This window comes from Papilio xuthus, unplaced genomic scaffold, assembly GCF_000836235.2.
Source record: "Papilio xuthus unplaced genomic scaffold, Pxut_1.1 DF826923.1, whole genome shotgun sequence".
In the NCBI taxonomy this organism is placed as follows: Eukaryota; Metazoa; Arthropoda; class Insecta; order Lepidoptera; family Papilionidae; genus Papilio; species Papilio xuthus.
In genome coordinates this window covers 558,039-584,336 of record NW_013531726.1, presented here as the reverse complement: position 1 = coordinate 584,336, position 26,298 = coordinate 558,039, and the positions used below count along the sequence as shown (strand labels likewise).

General features: G+C 33.9%; 2 protein-coding genes and 1 long non-coding RNA gene across 4 annotated transcripts; 2 read left to right on the top strand and 1 right to left on the bottom strand.

Moving 5' to 3' along the window:
- Positions 1-2,097, top strand: LOC106122365 (uncharacterized). The gene is made up of 3 exons (XR_001228093.1): positions 1-65; positions 303-449; positions 1,196-2,097. It is a non-coding gene; the product is annotated as an uncharacterized LOC106122365 (long non-coding RNA).
- A 3,134-nt stretch (positions 2,098-5,231) lies between these two features.
- LOC106122423 (katanin p60 ATPase-containing subunit A-like 2) lies at positions 5,232-11,606 on the bottom strand. 2 transcript variants are annotated; one of them, XM_013318370.1, is made up of 8 exons: positions 11,516-11,606; positions 10,785-10,949; positions 8,193-8,378; positions 7,455-7,663; positions 6,819-7,002; positions 6,282-6,478; positions 5,720-5,967; positions 5,232-5,379 (listed from the first exon to the last, which is right to left on the bottom strand). In XM_013318370.1, exons 1-8 carry the CDS (start codon positions 11,567-11,569, stop codon positions 5,252-5,254), a joined length of 1,371 nt encoding a protein of 456 aa, XP_013173824.1. In that variant the 5' UTR covers positions 11,570-11,606; the 3' UTR covers positions 5,232-5,251. The 2 variants fall into 2 exon arrangements, with proteins under 2 accessions (XP_013173824.1, XP_013173825.1); XM_013318371.1 differs by having other exon boundaries at positions 5,266-5,379; positions 5,868-5,967.
- Positions 11,607-18,120: 6,514 nt separating this feature from the next.
- Positions 18,121-25,569, top strand: LOC106122398 (uncharacterized). Its single transcript, XM_013318344.1, has 3 exons — positions 18,121-18,196; positions 24,110-24,258; positions 25,229-25,569. The coding sequence occupies exons 1-3, from the start codon at positions 18,136-18,138 to the stop codon at positions 25,430-25,432; spliced, it is 414 nt and encodes a 137-aa protein (XP_013173798.1). The 5' UTR covers positions 18,121-18,135; the 3' UTR covers positions 25,433-25,569.
- The last annotated feature ends 729 nt before the right edge of the window (positions 25,570-26,298 follow it).

Here is a 26,298-nt window from a genome sequence, read left to right as displayed (position 1 = left end):
TTGTAGTCGGCTTTGGACTTTATGGATCTTATTTCGGACCTACTGAATACGAAGTACATTTACAAGTATGTATAATTCTTGTCTCATTTGTATTGCAAATATCTGCACTTTTCATATAACTAGCTGTCGCCCGCGACTCCGTCTGCACTGGAAAAAAACACTTAATTAGTAGCTTATGTGTTCTACCAGACTGTTCTAGATCTGTGCCAAATTTCATCGAGATCTATCCAGCCATTCTCAAGATACCTTCTAACAAACATCCATCCAAAATATAACATTGAAATAAATTACTTGTCTCTCAGGTGATCCATTTAGCTACAAAGAAGGTGTGTGGTTCAAATACGACGACGTTCTGTTGTGATGGCACAGATGATACCTTCCGTGCCATGTTCAAGGAGCCCGTTGAGATCTCACCCAACACTTCATATATAGCCAGCGCCAAACTTAAGGTAATATTTGTTTAACTTGTAGCAACTCACACCTTCTACCACCCCTCCAGAAAATCTTAAATATAGTCCTAAATGGATAAGCGAGAAATTGGTATAAGTCTGTCGTTGTTCAGTCCGGACAACTATTGTAAACGAGAAACTATGGTATGAGAGAAACCTATGTAAGCGAGAAAAATATTGCAGTTTCTTAGACTCTCGCTTATCCAGGTCTGACTGTATATCCTATAATTGATGACCTCCTTGTGTAGTCTTAAAAAAGAAGTATGAAATTTACCCTAAGATTTTAAGAGCTCTTACAATTTTTTACTTAATAAAGTGAATCCGTGAGGCTAAGCGGCAAGCTGAACTTGTAAACATACGATATATGATTCTACTTAAACCAAATACAGTATAATCTCACTAATCCGGCACTATTAGAAACGGGTGCCGGATTATTGGAATGTTCGGATTACTGGATTATAGTGGAAAAGTCATAAGTAATGTAAGAGTTGAGTTTGCGTTTATTTAACATTTTTACCTATAAATTATTCTCAATTGAAAAATTACTTTTGAGGTTAGACTGCTAGTCAACGACGAAGTGATCGAAGCGCACAAGTACAGGGTAAGGGAGGTGTGGGCGGAGGGTACCGGATTAGTGAGATTATATTCTACTCATAAAACACATGGCATGTATTTTCCATACTAGCTTTAACAACATGTAAATGGAAATTCCGAATATAAATGTACGGACCGTCCCCAGGGAACAGACTCGTACTACGGCACGAAAGGTCTCCGGCGCGTCACGGTTGACGGCAATAATGGCGAAAAGATCGTTTTCCAGTTTTCATACGCCGCTGGCAATAATAATGGGACATCGGTTGAGGACGGACAGATACCGGCCATCATTTTTCACATATAAAATAGGCTTACCCCCACAGCCGCGCCCAGCCTCCACTCATGATTTTATCAAATGTCTCTTGTGTGTATGGTGAACGAATGACTGAATGATTTCAAATATACATCTTCTGTATCCTAGATTACCTCAAGAGCAAAGGTAACAGAAACCATAGTTATGCAATGTCTTGAATGTCTGACCGAATGATTGAATGGTTTGAAATATACATCTTGGGTATCTACGATTTTGTCCAGAGTAAGAGTAACAGAACTCGATGTATTTTGTGTATGGTGAATGAATGACTGAATGATTTCACATATGCGTGTCTATTAGATAACGTCAAGACAATGTAGTAGAAACCGTAGTCGTGTCCTGTATTTGTGAACGAATGATTGAATGGTTTGAAATATGAGTTAGTCTTCCGTGCTTTAAAAACGCTGTGGGGTGAAAAAATAAAAACTGTAGCAATGAATGATGAACGAATGAATGAATGGTGAAGAAAGTGTTATTTAATAGTTCTCTTCTATCTTTGAACAAGTCATGGGGATCCTCGTTCATTCTTATCGAATGTAAGTTTGGTAATTGAATGAATGAACGGTTGTGGTTATGTTGGGGGGAAGGAATATAAATAAGTATAAAACGTTACTCTGTCTTCTTTCTTTTCTATAATCTATTTCTTAGTTAAATTTCTATATTTACTTGATAAAATGTCTCTGTAAATTTGTTGAATTAACAAAATTAATGGTCACAAATATATACCTTATTACATTTAGTGTTATAAACATAATTATAATAGTATAATATATTTAAATAGTGAAAATAATAGAAAATAAACCTATCTTTTAAATCTGTTATAAGATTTGTATATAAAATGTATGGTGAATGAATGAAATGAATGATTTAAAAATAGCGTAATTTTTTTCCAATTTGAATGCAACCTCTTTTTAACTAAATATTATATATATATCTACATGAAATTGAATATTTTAAATGTTCTGTAAAACAATTTAACCTCAAACTAACTAAAATTGGTAAGTTTTTTTTTTTAAATTGTTAATCGATGAAAATGTTAATGTGTTTTTATTTAATTTATGGTGCTATTTAATTCTAGTGCGGGACACTTTATAATAATATTTTATTCTTGTTTTACCTAATTTATAATATGTCTTATTATAATTAAATACTAAACTGTAAAAAACTATAGAAAATTTTAAAACAAAATGAAAAAAAAATGTTAGTTAATAAAACAGCATGTTATTGATTTCTTTGTCTCTACATACTATGAGATATTTGTTATATTATAGTATTTATATAAATAAAAGCATTTTACAAATAAAATTATAAAATATTATGCAATTTCCACTAAGCAATTAATCACCGCACGCAACAGGTTTATGTAAGAAGATTTTGTTGATAAAAAAGACAAAATCGTATTCAGTTGCGCGGCCAAGAGATTAGTGGAAATGGACACTATCAATTAGTTATTTAAAATTATGTATTTATATGTTTTGTATATAATCAAATAGACTTAATATAGATAAGAATTTTTGCGTTTTTATAGTAGAAGTTATATAATATATTTAGAAATCTTTAGTAAGTTAAAAAAGGCGGGAACTTTATCGAACGTTAGTATTATTAAAAAAGACATAAGCAATTTTATAATCTAGTTGATGTAGTTTTTTCTTCCTAGTCTTAGTATAGTGTTTTTAATTATTCAGCAAATATGAAAGTAATAAAAGATCTGTATTTTTTCTAAATTTTGTATTATAATATATATATATATATATAGATTAATTGCTGTTCGTTAGTCTAGCTAAAACTCGAGAACGGCTAAACAGATTATCACGGAAGGTTTAAAAGGTGTGAAAAATTCGAATAATTGCCGGCAACTTATTAAGGTTTTTTTTTTCATTCCACGCGGACGGAGTCGCGTGCGACAGCTTGTTTGTAATAAAAGTAGTTTAAAGAAATCGTTATCAATAATTAAAGTCTTAAAGCTTTTGATGTGGATAGATTATAGATTTTAAGTCTGTAAATGTGTGTTGTTAGTAAAATAGTGTTGAAAAAAGTATTTATGCCAAAAGAAATAATTAAAAAACTAATATTATAATAATGAATGTGAGAAAAGATAGTTATCAGAGATAAAATAGGAAAGTAAAGCATAGCTTGTCCTTTATAATATTAAAGTTATAATAAAAAATTGTAAAATGTTTAAGTGTTTTGAAAAAAAAAGTTTGTGTAAATCTAAGGAACTTATCGTGGGTTTCCGAGACGAAAATCTCTGTTTGAAATACATTGGTGTCTGTTTCGTCAAATATGACAGGGATGTTTAATTCGGATTTTAGTCTTAGAAACCCACGGTATAGACTTTTATTTTTAATTCTATGTTTTACAAATTTTCCAGCGTTTTCCTTATTAAGATTTTTCAACAAATTAATCCTTGTGAAAATTCTTTTGCATCTCTTCCATTAAAAGGTAACCTTTCTAATAATTTTTTCTACTCCTATGTTTTTTTTTGTAATTAGTCAAAAATATGATAAATAAATTTATATGGATTTAACTAGTTTTATATTTCAATATTTAATCTGTGATAGACAAAATAATATTTAACAATAGACACAACAAAGAATATACTAAAAAATTTACATTTCATTTGCAAGTAATGAGATAAAAATAGACGAAAAAACATTTAAAAAATCTCAACTTCAATGACAATGTATTACAACGCCATCTTACGAAATTTAAAGGTACTAAGCATTGGTTATAACGAAAGTAGTACTATAAAAACCTACTAGATGGCGTTATAAAATACTTATAAGTACGCGTCTAGTTTGAGAATTTTAAAATGTATTCGTGTTTTAAATGTAATTTTTGTTTAATGTACAGTCGAACCAGGATGAATGAGAGTTCAAGGGATCGTGATATTTTACTTGCTGCGACCATCCATCATCCAGGTTGGTCTATACTGTATAATTTATGATAAATAACAAAGTGTTTTTTAACCAAATTATAATTAATTTAAATCGCAACAAAAAAATCAAAGGATATTTTTCTATAATTCATGATAGGTTTTAAAATAAGACTGGATTCATTGTTATATTTTTATATTCGCAAATAATATTTAGTGAAAATTTTATGTTATCATTTTAATCAATTTTTTACATATGGCAACAAAAATCATAAACACGATGTTGCTATAATAATTTGTTGACTTTTCATTGGTTAAGGATTTTATTTAGTTCCTAAAATTCACAAAAACAACGATTTCTCATTAATTTTATCTCAATTAGTTTTTTTCCTAGTCACAATTTAGTTATCAAATTCATTGTTTTAGGTATAATTATTTTCTATTTGTACTAAAATGAAATATAAAGATCTATAACTTAATAATATTTTATTTGTTCCTTTATTTATATTTAAAAATGAATTTATTTGTTTTATGTATGAAAAAAAAATGTTTTGTTTGTATGTATGTGAATAACGTAATCGGAATTGAATCAATTGTATATTTTGAATAGTAAAAAATGTTCTTTTTAGATGTTCCAATAAATTAATAGAAAATATAATTTTGTTTAATTACGTGTTTTATATAGCTTCTTACTAATATTATAAATGCGAATGTTTTGAAGGATGGTTAGAAGGATGTTTCTTATAAGATACCTTCGCAACGGCTAAATTAATTTCGCTGTAATTTGACAAAGAGGTAGAACATAGTCTGAAAGAACACGGGCTACTTTACTTTAGACCCGCGCGGACGATGTCGCGGTCAACAGCTAGTATTTAATTAAAGCATCGTATAATAAACAATTGTCTTTTAGTCATCCAGAATTAAAATTTAAAAACTTATGATTATTTCCAATATATTTAGTTTATATTAATATTCAAAAAAATATTGTAAAAATTCATATATAAAATCATACTTATTACATCAGGAACATCCCATCTTCTCTTGCCATTCAATGTGCCTTTTGGCGAGGTCTTTTGACACCGGCTTCGTTTTGTCTATAGCTGCTAATATATCTGACACATCTAGACGTTCTTTGCGACCCGATTGACCTGGAAATAATACACAAAAGAATGCAATAAATACAAATTACCCTAATCATTGAACTCTACTGCAATGACATTTGTATACATTTTACTTCGTACTAATATTATAAATGCGAATGTTTGGATGTTTGTTTGAAGGTATCTACAGAACTTGATACAATTTGGTATACATTTAGAGCATAGTTTGGAAGAACACATAGGCTACTAATTATGTTATCAATTCCGCGCGGACCGAGTTGCGGGCGACTGCTAGTAATGTATACAATTGTCACTTATTTGTGTTTATGGCAATGAAAAATATCACAATATGTTTATACTACTTAATTCCAGTGGTAACCATACTTACTCCTCGCCACCATATTAGGCAACATCTTCCTAACATTAGCCATGAGGGCTTCCTTGCAGACCAGCTTTATCTCGCTCCCCGAATACCCTTCTGTCTTAGCAGCTAATTCCTGGAAGTTGACCTTCGGGTAGACCTCTACAGTCCTTACGTTCAGATATGTCTCGAAAAGTGCAGCGCGAGCCTTCTCGTCCGGTAACGGTATGTAAATCCTTTTCTCTAACCGTCGTAACATTGCTGTGTCGATTTCCCTGTCAGCAAAATAATTCGATTTAATTTGGAGCTCTTTAAAAAGTTGAATTATTTTACTACATACTTACCTGAATAATTATAAGTTTCTGACTCCAAAATCTTTTTATATATCATGTCGACATAACTATCGTTACGTTTGACAAAACAGTATAACAAAAGATTTTAAACGACTTTTGGTCTCAGAAACCCACAGTAAATACAATCCAACTATTAGCATAGTTAAAAACAGGACTCGGTAGCGTAATTCTGATTAAAAAGCGATTAGATAGATTTTTGAAAGAGACCTTTAAAAAAGATCCACGCGTTCATTTACCAAGGCATATTAGAGTTGGCGAGCAGGAAGACTAGACCGTCTCGGTCTCTGACGCCGTCCAGTTCGGTGAGCAACTGTGACTTGAGCCGGCGGCTGGCCTCGTGCTCGCCGGGGCCTGACCGCTCCGACATTAACGTCTCCACCTCATCCATGAAGATTATTGACGGCGAGTAATAGAACGCCATCTCGAATAACACCTGCAAATCTTACTAATATTATAAATGCCAATGTTTGTTTGTTTGTTAGAAGGTATCTCTAGAACAGTTGTATAGATCTCGCTAAAAGGCATAGATGTAGAACATGGTCTAGAACAACATATAGGCTACTAATTTTCTTTCTAATTCCGCGCGGACGGGGTTAGTGGCGAAAGCTTGTAAAATCATAAAGTAACGAGGATGGGCAATTTTTCCCCAATATTTTTGGGATATCAGTCAAAATTAATAACTTATATTATTCGAAACATTTGGTAGCACGTGGAAAAGTCTTTGAAAATTTATATATTTATTGCCAGTTTAAAATTTAGCTCGATCGAAATACCTGGACTATCTTCTCAGACTCGCCTCTCCACTTGTTAACAAGCGTACTACAGGCGACGTTGAAGAACGTACACCGGCTTTCCGCGGCGAGTGCGCGTGCAAGCAGCGTCTTGCCGGCGCCGGGCGGGCCGTGCAGCAGCGCGCCGCGCCATGGTTCCAACAATCCAGTGAATACAGCAGGATGTCTGACGTGGAACCAGATTTTTGTGTTGTCATGTCACGTATGCATACATAGACCCATAGGTCTCAGTATTGGATTGCTTCAATTGCTCGAAATAAAAGGTCAAGTGCGATGCATGCGCCAAACTCATGGTAATTTTTGTGTCGATCTGACCCGACTTTATTACATCGATACGGCATGAATGAGTTTTAAAAACAAACGAGGTTCTATATATCGTGCAAATAAAACCAAGAGATATCAGATGATCAAATATAACATAATAATCTTACTAATGATGGATGGATGGATGTTTGAAGGTATCTCCAGAACGGCTGCTTGGATCTCTGTCAAATTTGACATAGATGTAGGACATGGTCCGGAAGGACACATAGGCTACTTATTAAGTTTTTTTTTTATAATACGGATGGAGTCGCGGGCGTCAGCTTGTTCAAAATATAATCAAATATGTCTTATCACCTGACAGGATAAACAACAGATTCTATAAGTATTCTCTTAGCTTCTTCCAATCCTTTGACGTCATCCCAGCTCACCCCTGACGGTCTTATGATGTCCTGGTACAACATATCAACTAGTTGTTTCTTATCAAGCGACATATTGGCCACAAAGCCTGATAAAGGCTTTCTTTCTATCGCTGAAATTGAATTTAAGTCTTCTGGTGGTATGTCCTGTAACAAAATTGTGTTTATGTCATCTACAAACCATGTAAACGGCCAATTTGTAATTTGCCCAGGTAAACAATGACGTGACAAATTGCAATTTGACATGTTTTGACAAATGGCATACAAGTATTTACGATTTGCAGAGATAAATTGAAAAAGGGCGGAGTACACAATTTACCGGTGTCATCATACTAATATTATAAATGCGAAAGTTTAGATGGATGGATGGATGTTTGTTTGAAGGTATCTAAAGAACGGCTGAACGGATCTGAAGTTTGACATAGGCTACTTATTACCATTTTTTCAATCCCTCGCAGAAGGAATCGCGGGCGACAGCTAGTCTATAATAAACTGTCAGGACGAAGGGTACCTTGGGTTTAACTGTAACTAAACTCACGTCTTATAAAAAGTACTTCTGTAAATCAAGGAACAAGTTCAATCGTGTGAGCTTTTCTGAGAACGGAGACATTTGTATTGGAGGGATTAAAAATGTGTTTTTATACAAATCTGACACCAAATTTTATCAGTTTGTAACCTTGAATAACTTGGTGACGGTGAACGTAGCCGGGAGGTCAGGGTCTTCATTGACTTCTGGTTCTGGTGGTGGGGGCCGCGCGGCTCGTGTTGGTGGTCGCGTTGGTAGTAAAGGTCGGGGCTCCGCCACCTGCCGGCAGAACTGCGGCTGCTTGTTGAATCTCATCATATAGTAGCTACAGAAGTCCTGAAACATTAATAAAGTTATATCGGTTACTTAAAAATGAACAAGATATTTTGTGGCTTAGATCTAACGCACACCCTTTTTTTAAGACAAAAAAAATTGAGTTGAGATTTTTTTCTGTAAAAAAATGTTACTTTTTACTAATATCGTAAATTCGAATGTTAAGATGGGTGATATTTCTTGTACATATCTCCAAAACGGCAGAACCGATCTCGATGAAATTTTGGACACATATAGAAGAGAAGAAGAAGAAGACTAGAATTATGCTGATTATTGTAATAAGAATGAAAGATGTACAAAATAGACAAATATGATTGATGTGTCGGCGCGCGGAGTGCTGAAGCGCAACTGAAGGTCGCGGTGTGAGGGCGCGCGGGGCGGCGGGTGAGGTCTGGAAGGGACCCCCGCGCTGCTTCCCCGCCGGTGGTGCAGTAGTACGGAACATATGCTAAGCTAAGGGCAATGCATGAACCGAACTCATGATAATTTTTATCTGGAAACTAAGAAGAATGACGTCATCTCGCCATTACAAAAGCATAACTTTGTATGGCATTGAATTGCTTGAACTGCAGTATCAGCTGAGGAAAGTGGCGTCCGCTCGTCTGACGCGGAGATGCATACTGTGCCAAACATGTCACGGATACACTTAGCATAAAGGTACTTTCACACTGTTTTTTTTTTCTTTTTTTTAAGGGGGCAAACTAACTGATGCCATGGACATCTGCAAGGCCAAAAGAACCGATAATCCTTGCCAGCATTTAAAGGAGGTGCACGATCTTTAATTGTAATTTGTTCGATTTGCTATTGTAAATTTCTGGTGGATAGTATTGTGTGTCGTATCTATAGTCGAAACATGTGTTCTATTATATATTATCTCTTTTTCTTTTTCAGGAAATGATAAGGATGGCAATATGTTTTTGTACAATAGTTAGCAATGGCAACCATCGATTACGTATCATGAAAGGTTTAGAACATTAATTAATTTAACATCAATGATTTTATTATCTTTATTTTTGTAACACAATAATTAATTTGGAGTAGCCTTTTAAAATGAAACTAAAATAAAATTAAAAAGATATCATACGTACGTATTACATCATAAAATGACTGTACATCGTCTGAAACTTTATTTATATTTTATGTAAATTATTATTAAACGTGATAAATATTATATTAAGTGAAAATTAAAAATGACAGTGTGAAGGAGTCTTAATAAAGTTATATGTCATTCAATGCAATTGTTCGGGTCTTCAAGTTTCAACTCTCATTTTATATTGCCAAGTTTTAGTCAAAACAAAAATATTGATTTTAAGTGTTGCTCTAAACTTAATAAGAAAAATAAATTTATGATTCATTTTGTGTAACTAAAGTAACATTATTATACCGTGGGTTTCCGAGACTAAAACCTGTATATAAAACATATCGTCGTCCCTGTCATTATCTTTGACGAAAGAGAGATAACAATATGTTTTAAACACAGGGTTAGTACAGCATAATAAACACAATCTAATAGCTAAAGAATTAATCATACTTAATATTATAATTGCCAAGTTTGTATGGATGGATGTTTCTTTAAAGACATCTCCAGAAAGGCTGAACGAATCTCGATGAAATTTTGCATACATATAAATAGAACATAGTCTGGAAGAACACGTAGGCTACAAATTATTTTTCCTTTTTTAATCCGCGCGGACGTAGTCGCGGACGACAGCTAGTCATTTATATTTTCAAAAAAGACGAAAATAGATCTATATCTATTTTCGTCTTTTGTCTATACAAATAAAAATGTTGTAAGTCATGCGAGAGATGTCATGGCGGACGGCGACGTCCGTTCGCGCGGGAAACGTGTGTTCCGCATGAACTGAGATGCAATATGGAGTCCAATGAACACCACACAGAGAAATATGAGTTATGATGACACATTTTATATTACATACATACAATGTTTACTACTATAAAATAACATTCCATACTGCAAAAAGATTTATTGATATACTAACTGTTGCCCGCGACTCCGTCCGCGCGGAATTGCAAAAAACTTAATTAGCAGCCTATGTGTTCTTCCAGACTTTGTTCTACATCCATGAAAAATTATCGAGACCCATTGAGCCATTCTGAAGATCAAACATCCACCCATCCATACATTCGTTTTAATAATATTAGTAAGAAGTAAAATAATAATTTTCATTTGAATTTAAGTAATTAATTACTCCGGTGTCCGAAAGTGTGTTCTAGCGTCAGACAGAGAGCGCCAACGTCGTCAGATCATTACTTGGACAAAAGAGAGGGAGAGAGAGTGAGAAAGAGACATAAGAGAAAGAGGGAGATAGAGAGATACTTATCTACTTACCCTCGTCAAAAATAGATACGTTGGTTTTATTTTTATAGTAAATTTTTCACATAATATACCTGAAGTATAATCTCTAGATCCATATTATCACATAGCTCGTATTCATTGGTAAGTGCAGCCTCCGAACGAAAGGCTTCCGCGCTGGCTAAATAGCCCTCCTGCTTCAGGAAACCATGCACCAAGTATTTCAGGATTCGCTTCCTTTGTCTGAATAGAGCCTCCTTCTGAAATTGAGAAAAATGATGCCTAGTTATTTGACCAATACCAAAATAAGAGCGCAATTTTATTGGTCGTTATATCGGTCCCCGAGGAGTCCCCGTATGGAACTCAATTGACAAGTAGGGTATGGTCCCTTCGCCATTTCGGCAAATTCAGGTAGCCGTTTGCAGAGCTGGTTTGAGCATTTCTAAGTGCTCTAGGCGAGATTATTGTAGCGCCCCCTTTTTTAGTGTTGGGGGAAATCATCCAAAGATAGGGCATTCATCATATGTCCAGCGCCCTGGACGGTTGCCCTGGCTCGTCCTACCCTAACGCCGCTACTGGCTTGCACGTTAGCCACCTTATAATATAAAAAAGTTTAATACGTGGTAGGGAAAAGTTTGGACTATTAACAGAGTTCACAATATAGTTTCACTTTATTTTCTTTTTTTTCTTTTATAAACAGCACTTTTCTTTTACAACGATCTAATGATATTAAAAATCACACCTAGTATTATTCAATTATTAAATTCATTGTTGATTTTAAGATAATTTTCCACTTTTAATTAACAAATAAAATAAAACTTAATACCGCTTCGAATTTCCGCATCTGGCTCATTGGTCGTTTTATAGATCTCATGTTCATACAAAATATTATTCAGTCACAAATGCAAAACTCTACAAAACTGACATGTGGATGTCAAGGGTTGTTTTTAACGTTGTCATGGTAACCGATGCAGAACGATCTGTGTGGGGGGGTAACAATGACTCACGCTTGTTATTCAATAGGGGTGGACTAACGTTAAAATACTTTTTTACATGTTTATAGATAACATTGTAGCTAATGTAACGATAATTAGTAAAGAAACATGGAAATAAATTCGAAACTAAAAAACAAACAACTTCGCTAGATCGAAATATTACTAAACTAATTAACGTATAAACTCAAAAATAAACGTGAGTGTTTTAGTACTTTATATATTAGTTTAAAAGGCACAAGATTTAATTGTCCTATAAAAATATTTTCACGCAAAAAAAGTGGGCATAGCAAACTGGAAGTCCGTGGCCAGGGATAGACCGAGGTGGAAAAAGTTGCTGGACCAAGCCAAGGCCCACAAAGGGCTGTAGAGCTAGAAGAAGAAGAATAAAAATATTTTAGTATAATAATACTTAAAATTTATCTTATAAGTTAACTAATAAGTCGTATTATTGCCGGGAATAGAGTAGTCGTATAATAAGGTCAATCGTCTTCCGTGTACATTAAGTTACAAACACAACAGATGTGCTATATTCTAGACTTAGATTTTACTAGACTAGACTTAAGAATTAAAGGACCTGATAGTCCTTATCAATTTCTTAACCGAAATAATTTCACAAAAGAAACCTATTTTTGTCAAAAGGAACGAAAATATTGTTTTTTTTTCTCAATCCAAATTAATTTATATTGCTTTTGCGCTTTCGCTATCGTATTATGTCTATGTAGCTTATTATTATTTATTTCTACTTATATAGAAATCCATAAAGTTACTAAACTTTTCTATTTTTCAAAACTTCTCGTAAAATTTTACTATAGGTAGGTTAGTATAATATATTGCTACAAAAATCTTTGATTTACCTTCTCCTCATTATTTTATGGCTCTTTGTTTTATAAAGTCTACATTTATGAAGAGTTTTGCTAAAAAGAACCGGGACAGGAAGGTAGATAACACGCATACCGACGCGACAAATACGACAAAATGTACTTAATCACTCCCACTATATCCCACTTACGATTGTTTGTGCTAAGTCACGTGTTTGTCATATTATTGTTTTCTTTCTTCCTATATTTTAGCCTTGATGCAAGAATATATGCGTATTTATAAAATTTGAGTGTCCGTACCAACATCAGCTTACTATGAGTCCCCACTAAGGGGCTCGCCGTTTACCCTAAGTTAGGTGTGACTTGGCCAGAATATAATATAGTCAACCAGGCTGACCCATTGCGGGTTGACTTCACACATATTTTTAAACAGCTTCGCCGATATGTGCAGCATCATGATGTTTTCCTTCACCACTTCCACTTCCACACAAAAAATGATAGTTGAGATTTTCCACGAAGTGAGCTCGAACAGACCTGAAAGCTGGAGTAAACCCGACGCATTTAACTGCAAATACATAATGTGAAAACTTTTCAATGCAAAAAGCTCGTTAACCGCAACATAAAGTTAGTTCTGTACTAACTTTAGCAATCCGTTATTACTCTACCTGGATGTAGACGTGACTTACTCCTTATTGATTCAAATTACGAAACCGAATAACGGTTTGGTTAATATTCAATAAATATGAGATATTCTCATCGTATTAAAACGAAGTAATAATGAAATTTAAACAGTGGAAAAGTTTCACAAAACATTATATCTGACGCATGAATATAATCAATATCTGCTGGTGAAGGCTTAATTTTAGTTCTCTTTCCCTTCCCACACTTTACTAATAAGGAAAGAATGGGAAGGGAAAATATTCTTTTTACCCTCTTCCGTCGATTAAAGATAGGCAACGCATCTGCAAAAATGTTTATGGCCGATCACTGTCAAAGATATGTGTATCCGCAACCGTAACACAGGATGCGGTCCGAGTCCCTCAATGGGGACGTATAGTGAGCTGATGATGGACCTGAAATCCAAAGTAAGTTTTGAATCATAATGGACGACTTCAGACAATGATGCCACATTTGTTTTATTTATTACTCTATCGATGAAAGTAACTTCGCTATTTCAGGTAGCCGTTCGCCCGTTTGCCACCGTATGATATAAAAAATGAACTTATACAAGAAACTGTAGATATTTGTATTTAGTTCCGTGTGTACACAGCCTTATTCGTGCGTCATCACTTGCGATGTCTCCAGTTGTAATTGAAGCCATACCTCACGGGGCTATAACTAACCGATACCCACTTTCCCGTTTGCCCTCCTACCCGTTCGCCCGCTTGCCAAACGACAGCCGAGACGAACGCGAAGTCACAAACAACTATGCGCTTTAATTAAAATGTCAGCCAAAAGACTGTAAATTCATTTTCATTATAATGAAACAAATCTTTCTGGTGTTTTATTAGTTTTTGGAAAGCTTTAAACGCTAATGTCGCGGAATGCGGAAAGTTAAAGTGTCTTATATTATAAATGCGAATATTTAAATACATAGATGGATATATGTTAGAAGGTATATCCAGAACAGCAGCATGGATATCGCTGAAATTAGAAGAACATGTAGGATTACTAAATTATTTTTTTTTAATTTCGAACGGACGGTACCGCGGGAACAACTAGTGAATTATAAAAATTATAGAGCTATGCATAAATTGAAATTAAAAATGTATCATTATATTATTTTTAAAATGTTAATAAACAACAGACAAACAACAGAGTCTACTAGTATTTGGTGTATGGAAACCAATTTCCGTTAAAGGAAATCAAATCTGCAAAACAGTTTAAGTTGAAGACGACCCACTTGTCACCTTCCGCTCGAATGATTATTGGATTTATGCTAAAACCTTTTATTATTTTGCGGCTTTTTCGGTGGCCAGTTAGTTTAACAAGATAAACTTAACCTAATTTAACGAAAGTTTTATAATCATATTTCATTTGTTTTGAGCAATTGGTTTTTATTCCCTTTTTCGTATTCGTACATTTATTCCTACATTACCTTACTAGTTATTTAAAGACTCCGTTAAAATTTTTCTGCTTATTCTTGCATGTTAAATAAACAAATCTTAAATTCATTATTAAATTTTGATTATACGTAATTGATTGTTAACTTCCTGTTGCCCGCGATTTCACTCGCGTGGAATTCCTCAATTTAGTAAATAGAATAAGCGCTCTTCCAGACTATGTTCTACATCTTTTAAATCTATTTAACCTTTCTGGAGATACATAATAAAAAAGCAATGCATACTAACGCATTATATTAGTAAGATAATTTAGTTATTTTTAAAACAACACGTTATAATGGAAAACAGTACGCAATAGTTTTATACGTAAAGCAGATGACGTTAATTTTGGCGGGAATAAAGAGTTATTTACGAGTTTTGGCGCGAGTCTGTCTCGCGGGAACAGACTATTACAAAAATAAAGCTATTATTTAATAGCGCATTTGGACGCAAGTGATTTTACGTAAATATTATTTTTGTACTCAAACACGTCGCTTGTTGATCTAGTTTTCCAGGATAGTGCGTTAAAAATATAATTTTCTATTATATTTATGCTTTATAACAATAGCAATTTTCTGGATCATCATTATCATCAGCTCACCATACGTCCCCACCGAGGGGCTCGGTGCCTACCCTAAGTTAAAGGTGACGAGGCCATAGTCAACCACGCTGGCCAAGTGCGGGTTGACTTCACACATATCTTTGAATGTCTTCTCAGATATATGCAGGTTGTATCACGATGTTTTCCTGGATCGTTATGACTTAATTTGCTGCTTATATTGTATTTTTAAATATTATCAATAGCTCTAGCGCTTTAAAGCTTTTTAAGGAATAATCAAAAAAGTTATTCAACATCACAGGGGACCGAAGAGCTGGTAGCTACCTCGGACAAAGAATTAGGATAGCTATTCAAAGGGGGAACGCTGCCAGTATCTTCGGGACTTTGCCTAAAGGGATTCCTTTTAATAACATATTTTAGTGAATTATTCGTTATTTTTTTTTTTAATATCATAGATTTAAAACTCATTTTAATAATAGCGTGCATTGAATTATATCGAATTATATCGATTCTGAGAGGATGCATGGAAAGGGAAAATATTTTCTTTCAGTGCATCCTCTCCTCCGTCGATTAAAGGTAGGCAACGCATATGCAATTGCGTATGTCTATGGGCAACGGTCACTTCGCTATTTCAGCGATTTCAGGTGACCGCTCGCTCGTTTGCCACATAATGATATTAAAAAAGAACTGTCAACTTATAAACAACTACTATTTTACAAGTTAAATAAAAGAATTCACATAATTCAACAAAATAAAATCGGAATAAAACAAAATGTAAATATATACGTGTGTATTTATGAATGAATAAATCTGAGAGTAAAAAAAAAAGATAATTTACATGTAATTTTATCGTTTAAAAAGCGTTTAATGTAAACACAATCAATCAAGAGGATACTAAAGACAGATTTATCTGAGCAGCATTCAAAGGAAGACATGAATCACATTACCTAAAACAAATAAAGCCGAAGTTATTACTTCGTATCTATTTTTTAAAACGATTTGTTTTGAAAAATAGTTAAAATAACGAGGTAACCACTGTCTACAGAAATCTGCTATAGAAGGCAAAAAAGGATATTTTCCTTACCTATATTCCTTACTAGCGGTCGATCGGATGCAATCGAGCAAATAAAAATAAAAATAGCCTATGTATTCTTCCAGACTATTTTATTTATTTATTTATTTAAGCTTTGTACACAGTTTAAAGTACATAGTGTAACATTAAATAGAAATACAATGATGTACAGGTGAGCTTAACTCTAAAAGAGTTCTCTTACAACTAACCTTGCGATACAGAGAGGATGTATAGTGGGTAATAACTACATGTGTACAAGTAAACATAACATATATATACTTATAATACATAAACTCTTAAATCTATGATATAAAATAAAATTAAAAAAAAAAAAACCGAAAAATTAACTAAAATATGTTAATAAAAGGAGTCCCTTTAGGCAAGGTCCCGAAGATACTGGCAGCGTTCCCCCTCTGTACAGCTAAACTAATTCTTTGACCGAGGTAGCTGCCAGCTCATAACATAACTATATAAATATTTTCTATATGTATGCTAAATTTCCTAGAGATCCGTTTAGCCGTTTTGGAGATACCTTCAGAGTAACATCCATCTAAACATTCACATTTATAATATTAGTAAGAATAAGGAAACAGTGGAAAGAGGAATAGGACTAAAATGGCAATTATAGAATCAGTACTAACTAATCTATCGTTTCTATAAACAAAAGATAAAAGAATCTTTATGACTCAGTATAAGCCTTAGGTCTGAAGGGCAAGGGCGTCAGTCAGCTGTAGCCAGTATAATCAGCTTAGCTTGTAATCCACTCTCAAACACTTGACACGAAATTAAAACCATAACAGTGCGCAATGTTTACACAAGAATAGACACAAATCCTCTTAGCACTTATTTAATGGAAGAAAATAAATGTTTTCAAAGTGAAGCGCAATATCCCAAGTTCAAAAACTCTAAATCTATACATATAAAAGAAAGTGGTGTTAGTTACACTATTTATAACTCAAGACGGCTTTACCGATATGCCTGAAAATTGGTGAGGAGGTAGCTGAGAACCAGGAGACGGACAAAGGATAATATTTATTCATTTTTTTTACTTATAGTACATGGTCTGAAAGAACACATAGGCTACACTAATTAAGTTTTTCATATTATATATCCACGCGGACGGAGTCGCGGGCGTCAGCTATTTGTTTATTAAAAAACAAAAAAAGACTATGTCATAATGTCATTCAGGAAGGAAAGACTAATGGAATGACAATTTATTTATAGGTTCAGTTGTTTAGGATATAGGAGGTCAGAATTCGTTTGACATATGCGACAAACATTCTCAAAGTCGGTCGCGTAAAAAAGTACTACGCATAAGTAAGCAGTTTTACATAAATGTCTAGTACATTATATATGTTATGATTAATACATAATTAAAATGTAGTATGAACTAGAAACTAAAGGCCAGAAAAATGTTGTATTTTCATATCATGTAAGTTGTAATAAATCGTACGCTACGATGTGAAATGTTTGTATAATTTGGGTCCAACGTTGGCAGGATATGTCCAACAATGCGTAGAGTTCTCTTGTAGCAAATGCGGGCCAGTGCGGCGTGTCTACACTATTTGATTGTAATTATATACAAATATAAGTTAAAGAGAAAACTGCAAATACCTAATATTAAATACTAGGAGCTGCCACTCAAATATAAAGAAGATTATAAACAAGGGTGGCAATACCCTCTTAACACCTAAAAGATTTTTTTTTTAAATATTATTTTTTAAAAATCTGAAGTGCTACGATAAATCGTAGGCGTTAATCTCGTAACGGCTACGTGTCGTCTACGGAGAGCTACAGCGTAGTGAGCGCAGTGCCGCAATGGAGCGGGATGCGGGGGGAGCGCTGCGGGCGAGGGACATGCGAGGAGTTTCATCCAGCAGTCCAGCATAGAACAGCAGCCATGTCGCGCGCGTCGCACGCAGCAGTCGTGTTCGTTCTAACTCTACTCGCCTCACTAGTTGGTGAGTTGCAAATTATTATCGAGATTTTTTTATCGCAGTGTTTTTAATATTTTTTAATTCGTCTTTTTTGTGATGTTTTATTTGTAGTTGTCTGTTGGTTTTAAGTGGGTCTACAATTGTGTAAACACAGGATTTTTTAAGAGTACAGTATATGATTTTTTGGTGTGGTGGTAAAATGCAAATCAATGTGTTTTTTTAAATACTTTCATTCACATTTAAATATTTTCCATTTTCTGTTTGTGTTATTTTTGAAGAATGATAATTAATTGTCTGTTTCCTTGACGATTTAATAATTTAAAACGTTGCAGGGTCAAAGCAACTTACAATTTCATTCAATATTTTACGTTGCAACTTATATAAAAGAAGATTAACACTGGACAACATATCATTAAAAAAATCAAATTAAAAACTGCCCTTTAATGTTTCTTACAAAAAAAAAATATGTTAGCCCTAATAATATACATACATACAATAATTCCATATTAAGAACGGAGTCAGCTAACTGATAACATTTGACAGTGTTTGGATTTCTTGTAGAGATTCTTATCACTCAACTTAGTTACCACGTGTGGCGATATTTAAACTTTTTTTTTATAGGAGAAGGGGGCAAACGAGCAACGAATCGCCTAATATTATTTGATCCGACGCCCATGGATATAAAGTTATAGAAAAACAATGTTGTATTTTAATATTATTAAATGCCTCGTTCTCGACGAAGTCGAACTGTAAATCTGTTTTAACAAAAACACCCTTTGTTATAGTATTATTACTTAATTAGCTGCGCCCTTTAGACTGTAGCCAAGCGGAATGAAAAAAAATATATTAGAAGCCTCTGTTATCCTACAGACTATGTTCTACATATAAGCGAAATTTTAGCGAGATACATGCAGCCGTTTTGGAGATACCTTCTAACAAACATTCATCCTTACATCCAAACTTACGTATTTATATTATAATATAATATTAGTAAGATTTCTTATTGAACCTTAACAGAGATAGAATGTTAGGAAAAAACAAACAGACGATATATTACATTATTCAGCATCATCTTATAGCAGTTTCAGAATTTTTCATTAAAACAAAAACAACCTCTTAGCTTACTTGTACGATGAACTTTCAACTTTCTTGTTAAAGAACGCCTTCTAACCCAACGCGGGGGTGCGGGGGATGACCGTACGGGAGGGGTGCAAGGAATGAGCTGTTTCTTTGTGAAAAGTGTCGTGACGTGACTGCGGTTCCGCGGTCAATAGGGCTGCATCTATCGTGAAAACCACACAAATATTTTTTTTATCTTTTTATTCCGCTACTGTTTTAATTAACAAATAATTTATAGATTAGGTGTCACCCCCGACTTCATCCGCGCGGAATTAAAAAAAACTTAATTAGTATTTTATATGTTTTATAAGAACTCTGTCCTAGATCTACGCTAAACAGATCCATGCAGCCTTTCTAGACCTTCTAACAAATATCCATCCACCCATTCATCCATCTGTACATACATCTCGCATCTTACGTCGCATTTATAATAATAGTAAGGTTTACTCGTAATTTTTATGAATAAATCAGATATGTCAATATAAAATTTAAATTTAATTAAAATTAAATAACAAATTCATGAGTGCCAACCCTATCGTACGTGACAGGACGAGTCCTAACATTAGTCATGCAGATTGTATTTGTGCGCGGTGATTGAAACTTTTGTAGCAATGCGACGTTTATACTGAAAAATGCATTAATTAATTTTGCAACAATAATATTTAAATACTAATTATTTTATAAAAATAACATTTAATATAAAAATAACAGCAAATTGTCAACAATTTAAACTATTCAAATAACAAAGGATACAAAAGATAATGGGCGTTTTTTGGGTTTTTATTACGCATTGCGAGGGATATGTCTAACACGATATCATGCGACTTATCTTGTGCGAGTTACGGCGGGAAAGTAAGCTACAAATATATAAACCGATTGTAAATTTTTACCTTTAAGACCATAAATTGAAAGAAATTTCCTAAGAAACTTATAAGAGCATGTAACTAAAATCTATTTTATACAGTTACGTTTCTTACAACGTCGTTTGTCAAATGCATCTTCTAAGTCGAAATTTTTTGGGTTAAGTGCCTGACCCGGATGCGGGATAAACAAAGCAAGATGAAAAGTATAGCACGCCTTATACTGTACTTAGGGTTGTCAACTTTTCTTACATGAAACATTTATATATTTGTTACATGATTTAAAAAGTATTATTCTATTTATTACTTTATCGCAGACTAACTTTAGGATTCTGTCGCAGGGCAGAATCCTTAAGTCCACATTAGTGTAGATTTAGTATGAGAAATTAATCCTTAAGAATTCTGAGTACTGCAGTAAAAGAACAAAGTTAGGTTATATCAATAATGTGCCTTAAATCGTATAATTCGTTTTGTGTTTTTTTAATATTCAATTTTAAAATGGACCTCAATATTTTTAATAGTACGTTAACTCATATTTAATAAACATAAATAATTCTTCTTCCAATGCCTCTTTAGTCTTGAATGTTGGCCCACTCTGATTCATTCCGGTCTAATGTAAGGCGAAACAATTCCTCCGCTAATATAAAATTAGCCGAAGTTAAACAACTATAAAGTCAAAAATATCGCTAAAACGACCGTAACGAAACGCATTATGCTACAAACAATAGATTGTCATCAAAACAAAACTGAATGTATTTGTGTGGCTTATGTTAGTCATTTTGTGGCAGATCTACTCGAGCGTGAAATGTGGTTTTTATGACAAACTATTAATAATGTTGATCCCAATACATACATAAATTTAAATCGATTATTTCTGATAGTGAGATATTTAATAAATTCGTGTTATTATAACAAGTTGATTCATTTGAATTTACTTTAATACTTTACCAACATAAAGCTGTTGTCCACGACTTTATCCGCGCAAAATAAAACTTAATTAGTAACCTATGTGTTCTTCCAAACAACTATATTTTAACAGTGGTAGAAGCCGCTTTAACATCTTCGCACGAATTGGCCCGGCTCGCCACGACCACACAGAAGACAGGCCTCAAGTGGAAGCAATTCCGCGTTTCGTCTGATGAGTGTGCATCCCGGAGGCCTAATTTAGTCCTCTTTCCGTTCTCACCCTTTTTCTTATAAGGAAAGGATGGGATGTGGAAGTGGACTTTCCGGATGAGAGGATGCATGGAAAGGGAAAATATTTTCTTTCTGTGCATCCTCTCCTCCGTCGATTAAAGGTAGGCAACGCATATGCAATTGCGTATGTCTATGGGCAACAGTGACTTCGCAATTTCAGCGATTTCAGGCCGCTCGCTCGTTTGCCACCTTATTATATAAAAAAAATGTTCTATATCTATTCCATATTTTATCGAGATCCGGCATGCATGGATCTGGATAATTCTGGAGATTTATAACCATCCTTCCAAATAAACTTTCCCATTATATTAGTAAGATTTTAGTAGCTAAATGTTACTTTTTAATTATAAATGTGGAACGTAGATTTTATAAAGCTGCCTGAATTTAGTCAATCATTTTTCGCGTTAACTTCTATCCCTTGTATATTTACAAGAAAATGCATGACCATAGATTTGTCGTATAAATCTTATCTATGATTACTCAATAAGGTCATAATACCCTGACTGATATTCCAATGTTGATGATAAACATCTTTTCATCTCAGATTCATGAAAGCAAATGAATTTAATGGCAATATGTTTGCATACAGTTATTTCTACAGTGGAAACTGACAACATGTTATGTAAACAGACGCACTGAGATGGTTTCTATTGCGTTATACGTTTTATATAAGCGATACAATTTAAATTTAATCATGCAAAATAATTAATTAATCTGTTTGCGTGTCACGAACTCCTTGTACAAAATATTTGATAGTTTACTAGTATAAAAAACTGTAACGACAATTATAAAATAACATTGTTAAAAATTATATTGAAAAGTATGCTTTACTAGCTGTCGCCCGTGATTCCGTCTGCGAGATATTAAAAATATATTAAGTACCCTATGTGTTCTTCAAGACTATGTTCTACATGTGTGCCAAATTTCATCAAAATCCGTCCAACAGTTATGGAGATACCTTCAAACAAACATCCATCCATCCATCTACATATAAAAATTCGCATTTTATTAGAATTAAGATAAAAACTTTCTTGTTTATATACATATATCTACTTATATTATACTAATGCGAATGTTTGGATGGATGGTTGTTTTTTAGAAGGTTTCTTTAAGATGATCTCTAAGATTAGAAATAAGACGTAGATCAGAGCTTAGAAGAACACATAGTAATTAAATTTTACTGTTCCGCGCGGACGGAGTCGCGGCCGACTGGTAGTATTACACCGAGTACTATACATAGTGTTTATGTATACCGTATTTGTATTTATTTAGGTAGGCTCCAGTGATCCATCTCAACGTCAAAACATGTCAAGTTGTCTTACCCCAAATCCTGAAGTTCATTCTGAAATACACAAAAAATAGAAAACCTACATGTCATTTAAATGATAACAAAAACTTTGTTATGTTTTATTTTGGCTGCTAAAACTTTTTTTTTTATATCATAAGATGGCAAACGAGTGAGCGGCCACCTAAAATCTCTGATATAGCGAAGTGACCGTTGCCCATAGACATACGCAGTTGCATATGCGTTACCTACCTTTCAATGACAGAGGAGAGGATGCACAGAAAGAAAATATATTCCCTTTCCATGCATCCTCTCATCCAGAAAGTCCACTTCCATTTCCCATCCTTTCCTTATAAGAAAAAGCTGGGAAGGGAAAGAGGACTAAATTAGGCCTCCGGGATGCACACTCATCAGACGAAACGCGGAATTACTTCCACTTGACGCCTGTCTTCTGTGTGGTCGTGGTATTTCACCGGGCGAGCCGGGCCAATTCGTGCGAACATGTTAAAGCGGGCTCTACCACTGTTAAAACTATAGCTTTGTCCTATCATAGATTATTTATATAATTTCCTGATATAAAAATATATACGAAATACGTCAATTTGTGCTAACTGTCTAGAGAAAAGACATAAATAGATATTAAACAAGAACATATTGTTGTTTAAAATAGACACGTCTGTATAAACGTAACCGCAACCTAATATTGAATTTGTGTCGTCCGATATAAATGCTATAAATATTATCAAAGACGTCAAACATCTCTAATAATAAAGACGAAAGACGTATTAAAAGATTGAATAATAAATGTATCATTAGTAACTAAATAAGTATTTGATTAAATTTGATATATTATTAATTTTTATAACCTTATTATTCATTTGTCTTTTTTAAAACCCTGTTGTTTTTTTTGTTTTCTTTTTGTTTCTAAAATATGAACTTCTTCAACTCATTATGATGGGCAAAATCGCATGCAGAAGACGAGTTAGACGGAGGAGAAAGTCGTGGCTAAGAAACATCCGGGAATGGACCAATATTGCCAGCGTTGAACAACTTTTTCGCTTGGCACAGGACAGAAAAGGGTTCGCTGGGCTGACGGTCAACCTCCAGTAATGGAGAGGCATTAGAAGAAGATTTGTTTCACAAAATTAGAATGTTCTAATTTTAAATTGTACGCTAAAGAAAAAACTGTTTGTGCTTTCAATAAATTTCATTATATTATTTTAGGAAAAGCTTAACACGTTAAATGATATAAGGATTTTGTTTTCACTAAAACAGCGCGATTTAATGGCACTGAGCGTGTTAACCAATTAAATTTAGTTTAGTAGTAAATTATCAACATAATCTATTAGTAATTTGCCTTTACTAGTTTGTTATCCGATGTCTCAGTGAATGTGTCCTAAATGTTAAGTATTTAGTATTGTCAAGTATTAAGTATTATTTGCGAAGTATTAAGTATTATTTTGCATGTGTGTACAGAGTGCATGGAGGAGGGCTGCACGGACTTTGAGGGCAAGCCGGTGGCGCACGGGCTGCTGTACGTCCCCGGACCAGGAGCCTGCTCGCTCTGCGTCTGCTACCACGCGGAGCCGATGTGGTGCAAGGCCATCTACTGCGACCCGCCCTACGTCAGTATCCATTTGAACAAGCAACTAGAAAATATCTACATCCACAATCTGAATAGTTGATTCACCAACACTACTTATTTATTCACTAGCTGACGTCCGCGACTCCATCCGCGCTGAATAAAAGAACTTAATTAGTAGCGTATGTGTTCTTACAGACTATGCTCTACATTTGTGCCAAATTTAATTAAGATCAATGCAGCCGTTCCGGATATACACTCTTACAAACATTCAGCCATCCACCTAAACATTCGCTTTTATAATATTAGAAAGATTTGGTTAGTTCTTTTATGGAGCTCTAACGGACTGCGGTTAGTTGCACAAAACAAAAGACGATCTTTAAGGAAAAAAATATTTTCTCTTCCCCATCTTTTCTTTAAAGGAAAAATATATTAACAGAGTTAATGAATACTTTACATAACCTTAGGCTTCTTACTTTGCTATATTGTTATTTTTAGCATCGCACACTATGAACGCAATCAATTATTACCGTCATATAACCAGAGGCATGCCGCTAAAGTATTTCAAGGTCATATTCAGCCTTTAATATCGAGCGCTTGAAAGGACCAATTGTCCTACTTAGGAAATCGCTACAGACAGTTTGCGGAATGATTACCATATCCATAAGCATCAGTTATGAGAAGCAATCGTGAAAACTGTTTAGCTTTTATGGTATCTTAGTCCTTAAACGAATTCAATAGATAAATTAAATATGTAAGAGATAAAGCAGGGAAAATGTATATGAAGAAAAAGATCCTTCGTCCAAAGCAATTTGTCGCAGACGTCTGGACAGCGGTTACTACACAGTTTTAGTGAGCGGTGGCTTATTAGTTTGATGCGTTATACCACCAAAAAATTTTGCTAGTAATCCTCATTTACTTTTGTTTACCACTAGGGAGAGTCGACACAATATATGCATGTTTTCTATAATAGTAGTATTGAAATGTGTTTTCATTTCATTTTCTTTCAACAGTTCTGTAAGAACTTTCGCGTTGGAGAGCGGTGTTGTGAATTCGAGTGCCTGGACCCTCCGGGTGAAGATACACGCTACCGAGAAAGGCAGCGGCTGCGCGCGCTCATCCTGGCAGGCAACTCATCAGCTGTCCAGCTCAGACCATCGCTTAGACTCCGAGCTGGTATCTCCCTGCTGGCTGTAGCAGTTGCTACACTCGTCTGAGACAGGAAACATTGAAAGTATGAGAAAGTATAGACAATAAATGTCACAGAATAATGTGATGTACAGATCAATGATGAAACAATTTAAACTCATCAGAACATTTTGTGTTTTGAGGTTACTTTTTGTTTAATCTTAAAAAAATAATGACATTTATTTCTTCACTTTATTTGGAAAATTAAAGTTGATATTAATTCATATTTATAAAACTCAAGAAATATTTTATACATCTGTTTTAATTCACATATCATCTTGACGAAATTTATATGATTTCTTATGTAAGTAACAATGGCCGACCAATAAATTGCATGAATATTGTGACCATAGACGAATTTATCTACATTACAGTTAGATTAGTCGATGTGGTTCATTAAACGGTCGTGATAAATGAAAATAGTTATAACTTCTCTCATACGTTCTTTAAATTCCAAATGCCAAATATCCTATAATACCACTTTACCTCTTGCTGCTAAGTCAAATCTATAATAATAAGACACTTATTTAGAAATTTTGGATTTCCTAATATTTCTGCAGATAATAGCTTTTAATTAAATTACCTTTCTTATTAAAAATATTCTTGGTTGTTAAAAAATTACAATAAATGCAATAAAAGTCCACTTATGCTGTTAGACAATATATTGAATCGCTGTCCAAATATTGTAAATTTATCGTCAAAAATCTTATGTTTTACATATATAAAATTAATTAATATTTAAGAACAGTTTCTCGTTCAAAAATAGCAATAATTATTATTTTTACAACTGGCAATATTATTTTTTTCCGCCATTTTTGACGTACATAAAATGCTTTCGTTTCCCGCGCTAGGTCCCGCGTTGTGAATTCTTCAAAGATAATAAATAGGTATATTA

Bases quoted from the DNA above. Each gene is read 5' to 3' on its own strand.
- LOC106122423 (XM_013318370.1), bottom strand. From the start codon at position 11,569: ATGAACATGAGATCTATAAAACGACCAATGAGCCAGATGCGGAAATTC. The intron at 10,950-11,515 runs GTATTAAGTTTT...TCTCAATTTCAG, and splicing joins AGATGCGGAAATTCGAAGCG to AAGGAGGCTCTATTCAGACA. The intron at 7,664-8,192 runs GTTACAAACTGA...ATTTTGTTACAG, and splicing joins CCGTCACCAAGTTATTCAAG to GACATACCACCAGAAGACTT.
- LOC106122398 (XM_013318344.1), top strand. From the start codon at position 18,136: ATGTCGCGCGCGTCGCACGCAGCAGTCGTGTTCGTTCTAACTCTACTC. The intron at 18,197-24,109 runs GTGAGTTGCAAA...ATGTGTGTACAG, and splicing joins TCTACTCGCCTCACTAGTTG to AGTGCATGGAGGAGGGCTGC. The intron at 24,259-25,228 runs GTCAGTATCCAT...TTCTTTCAACAG, and splicing joins TCTACTGCGACCCGCCCTAC to TTCTGTAAGAACTTTCGCGT.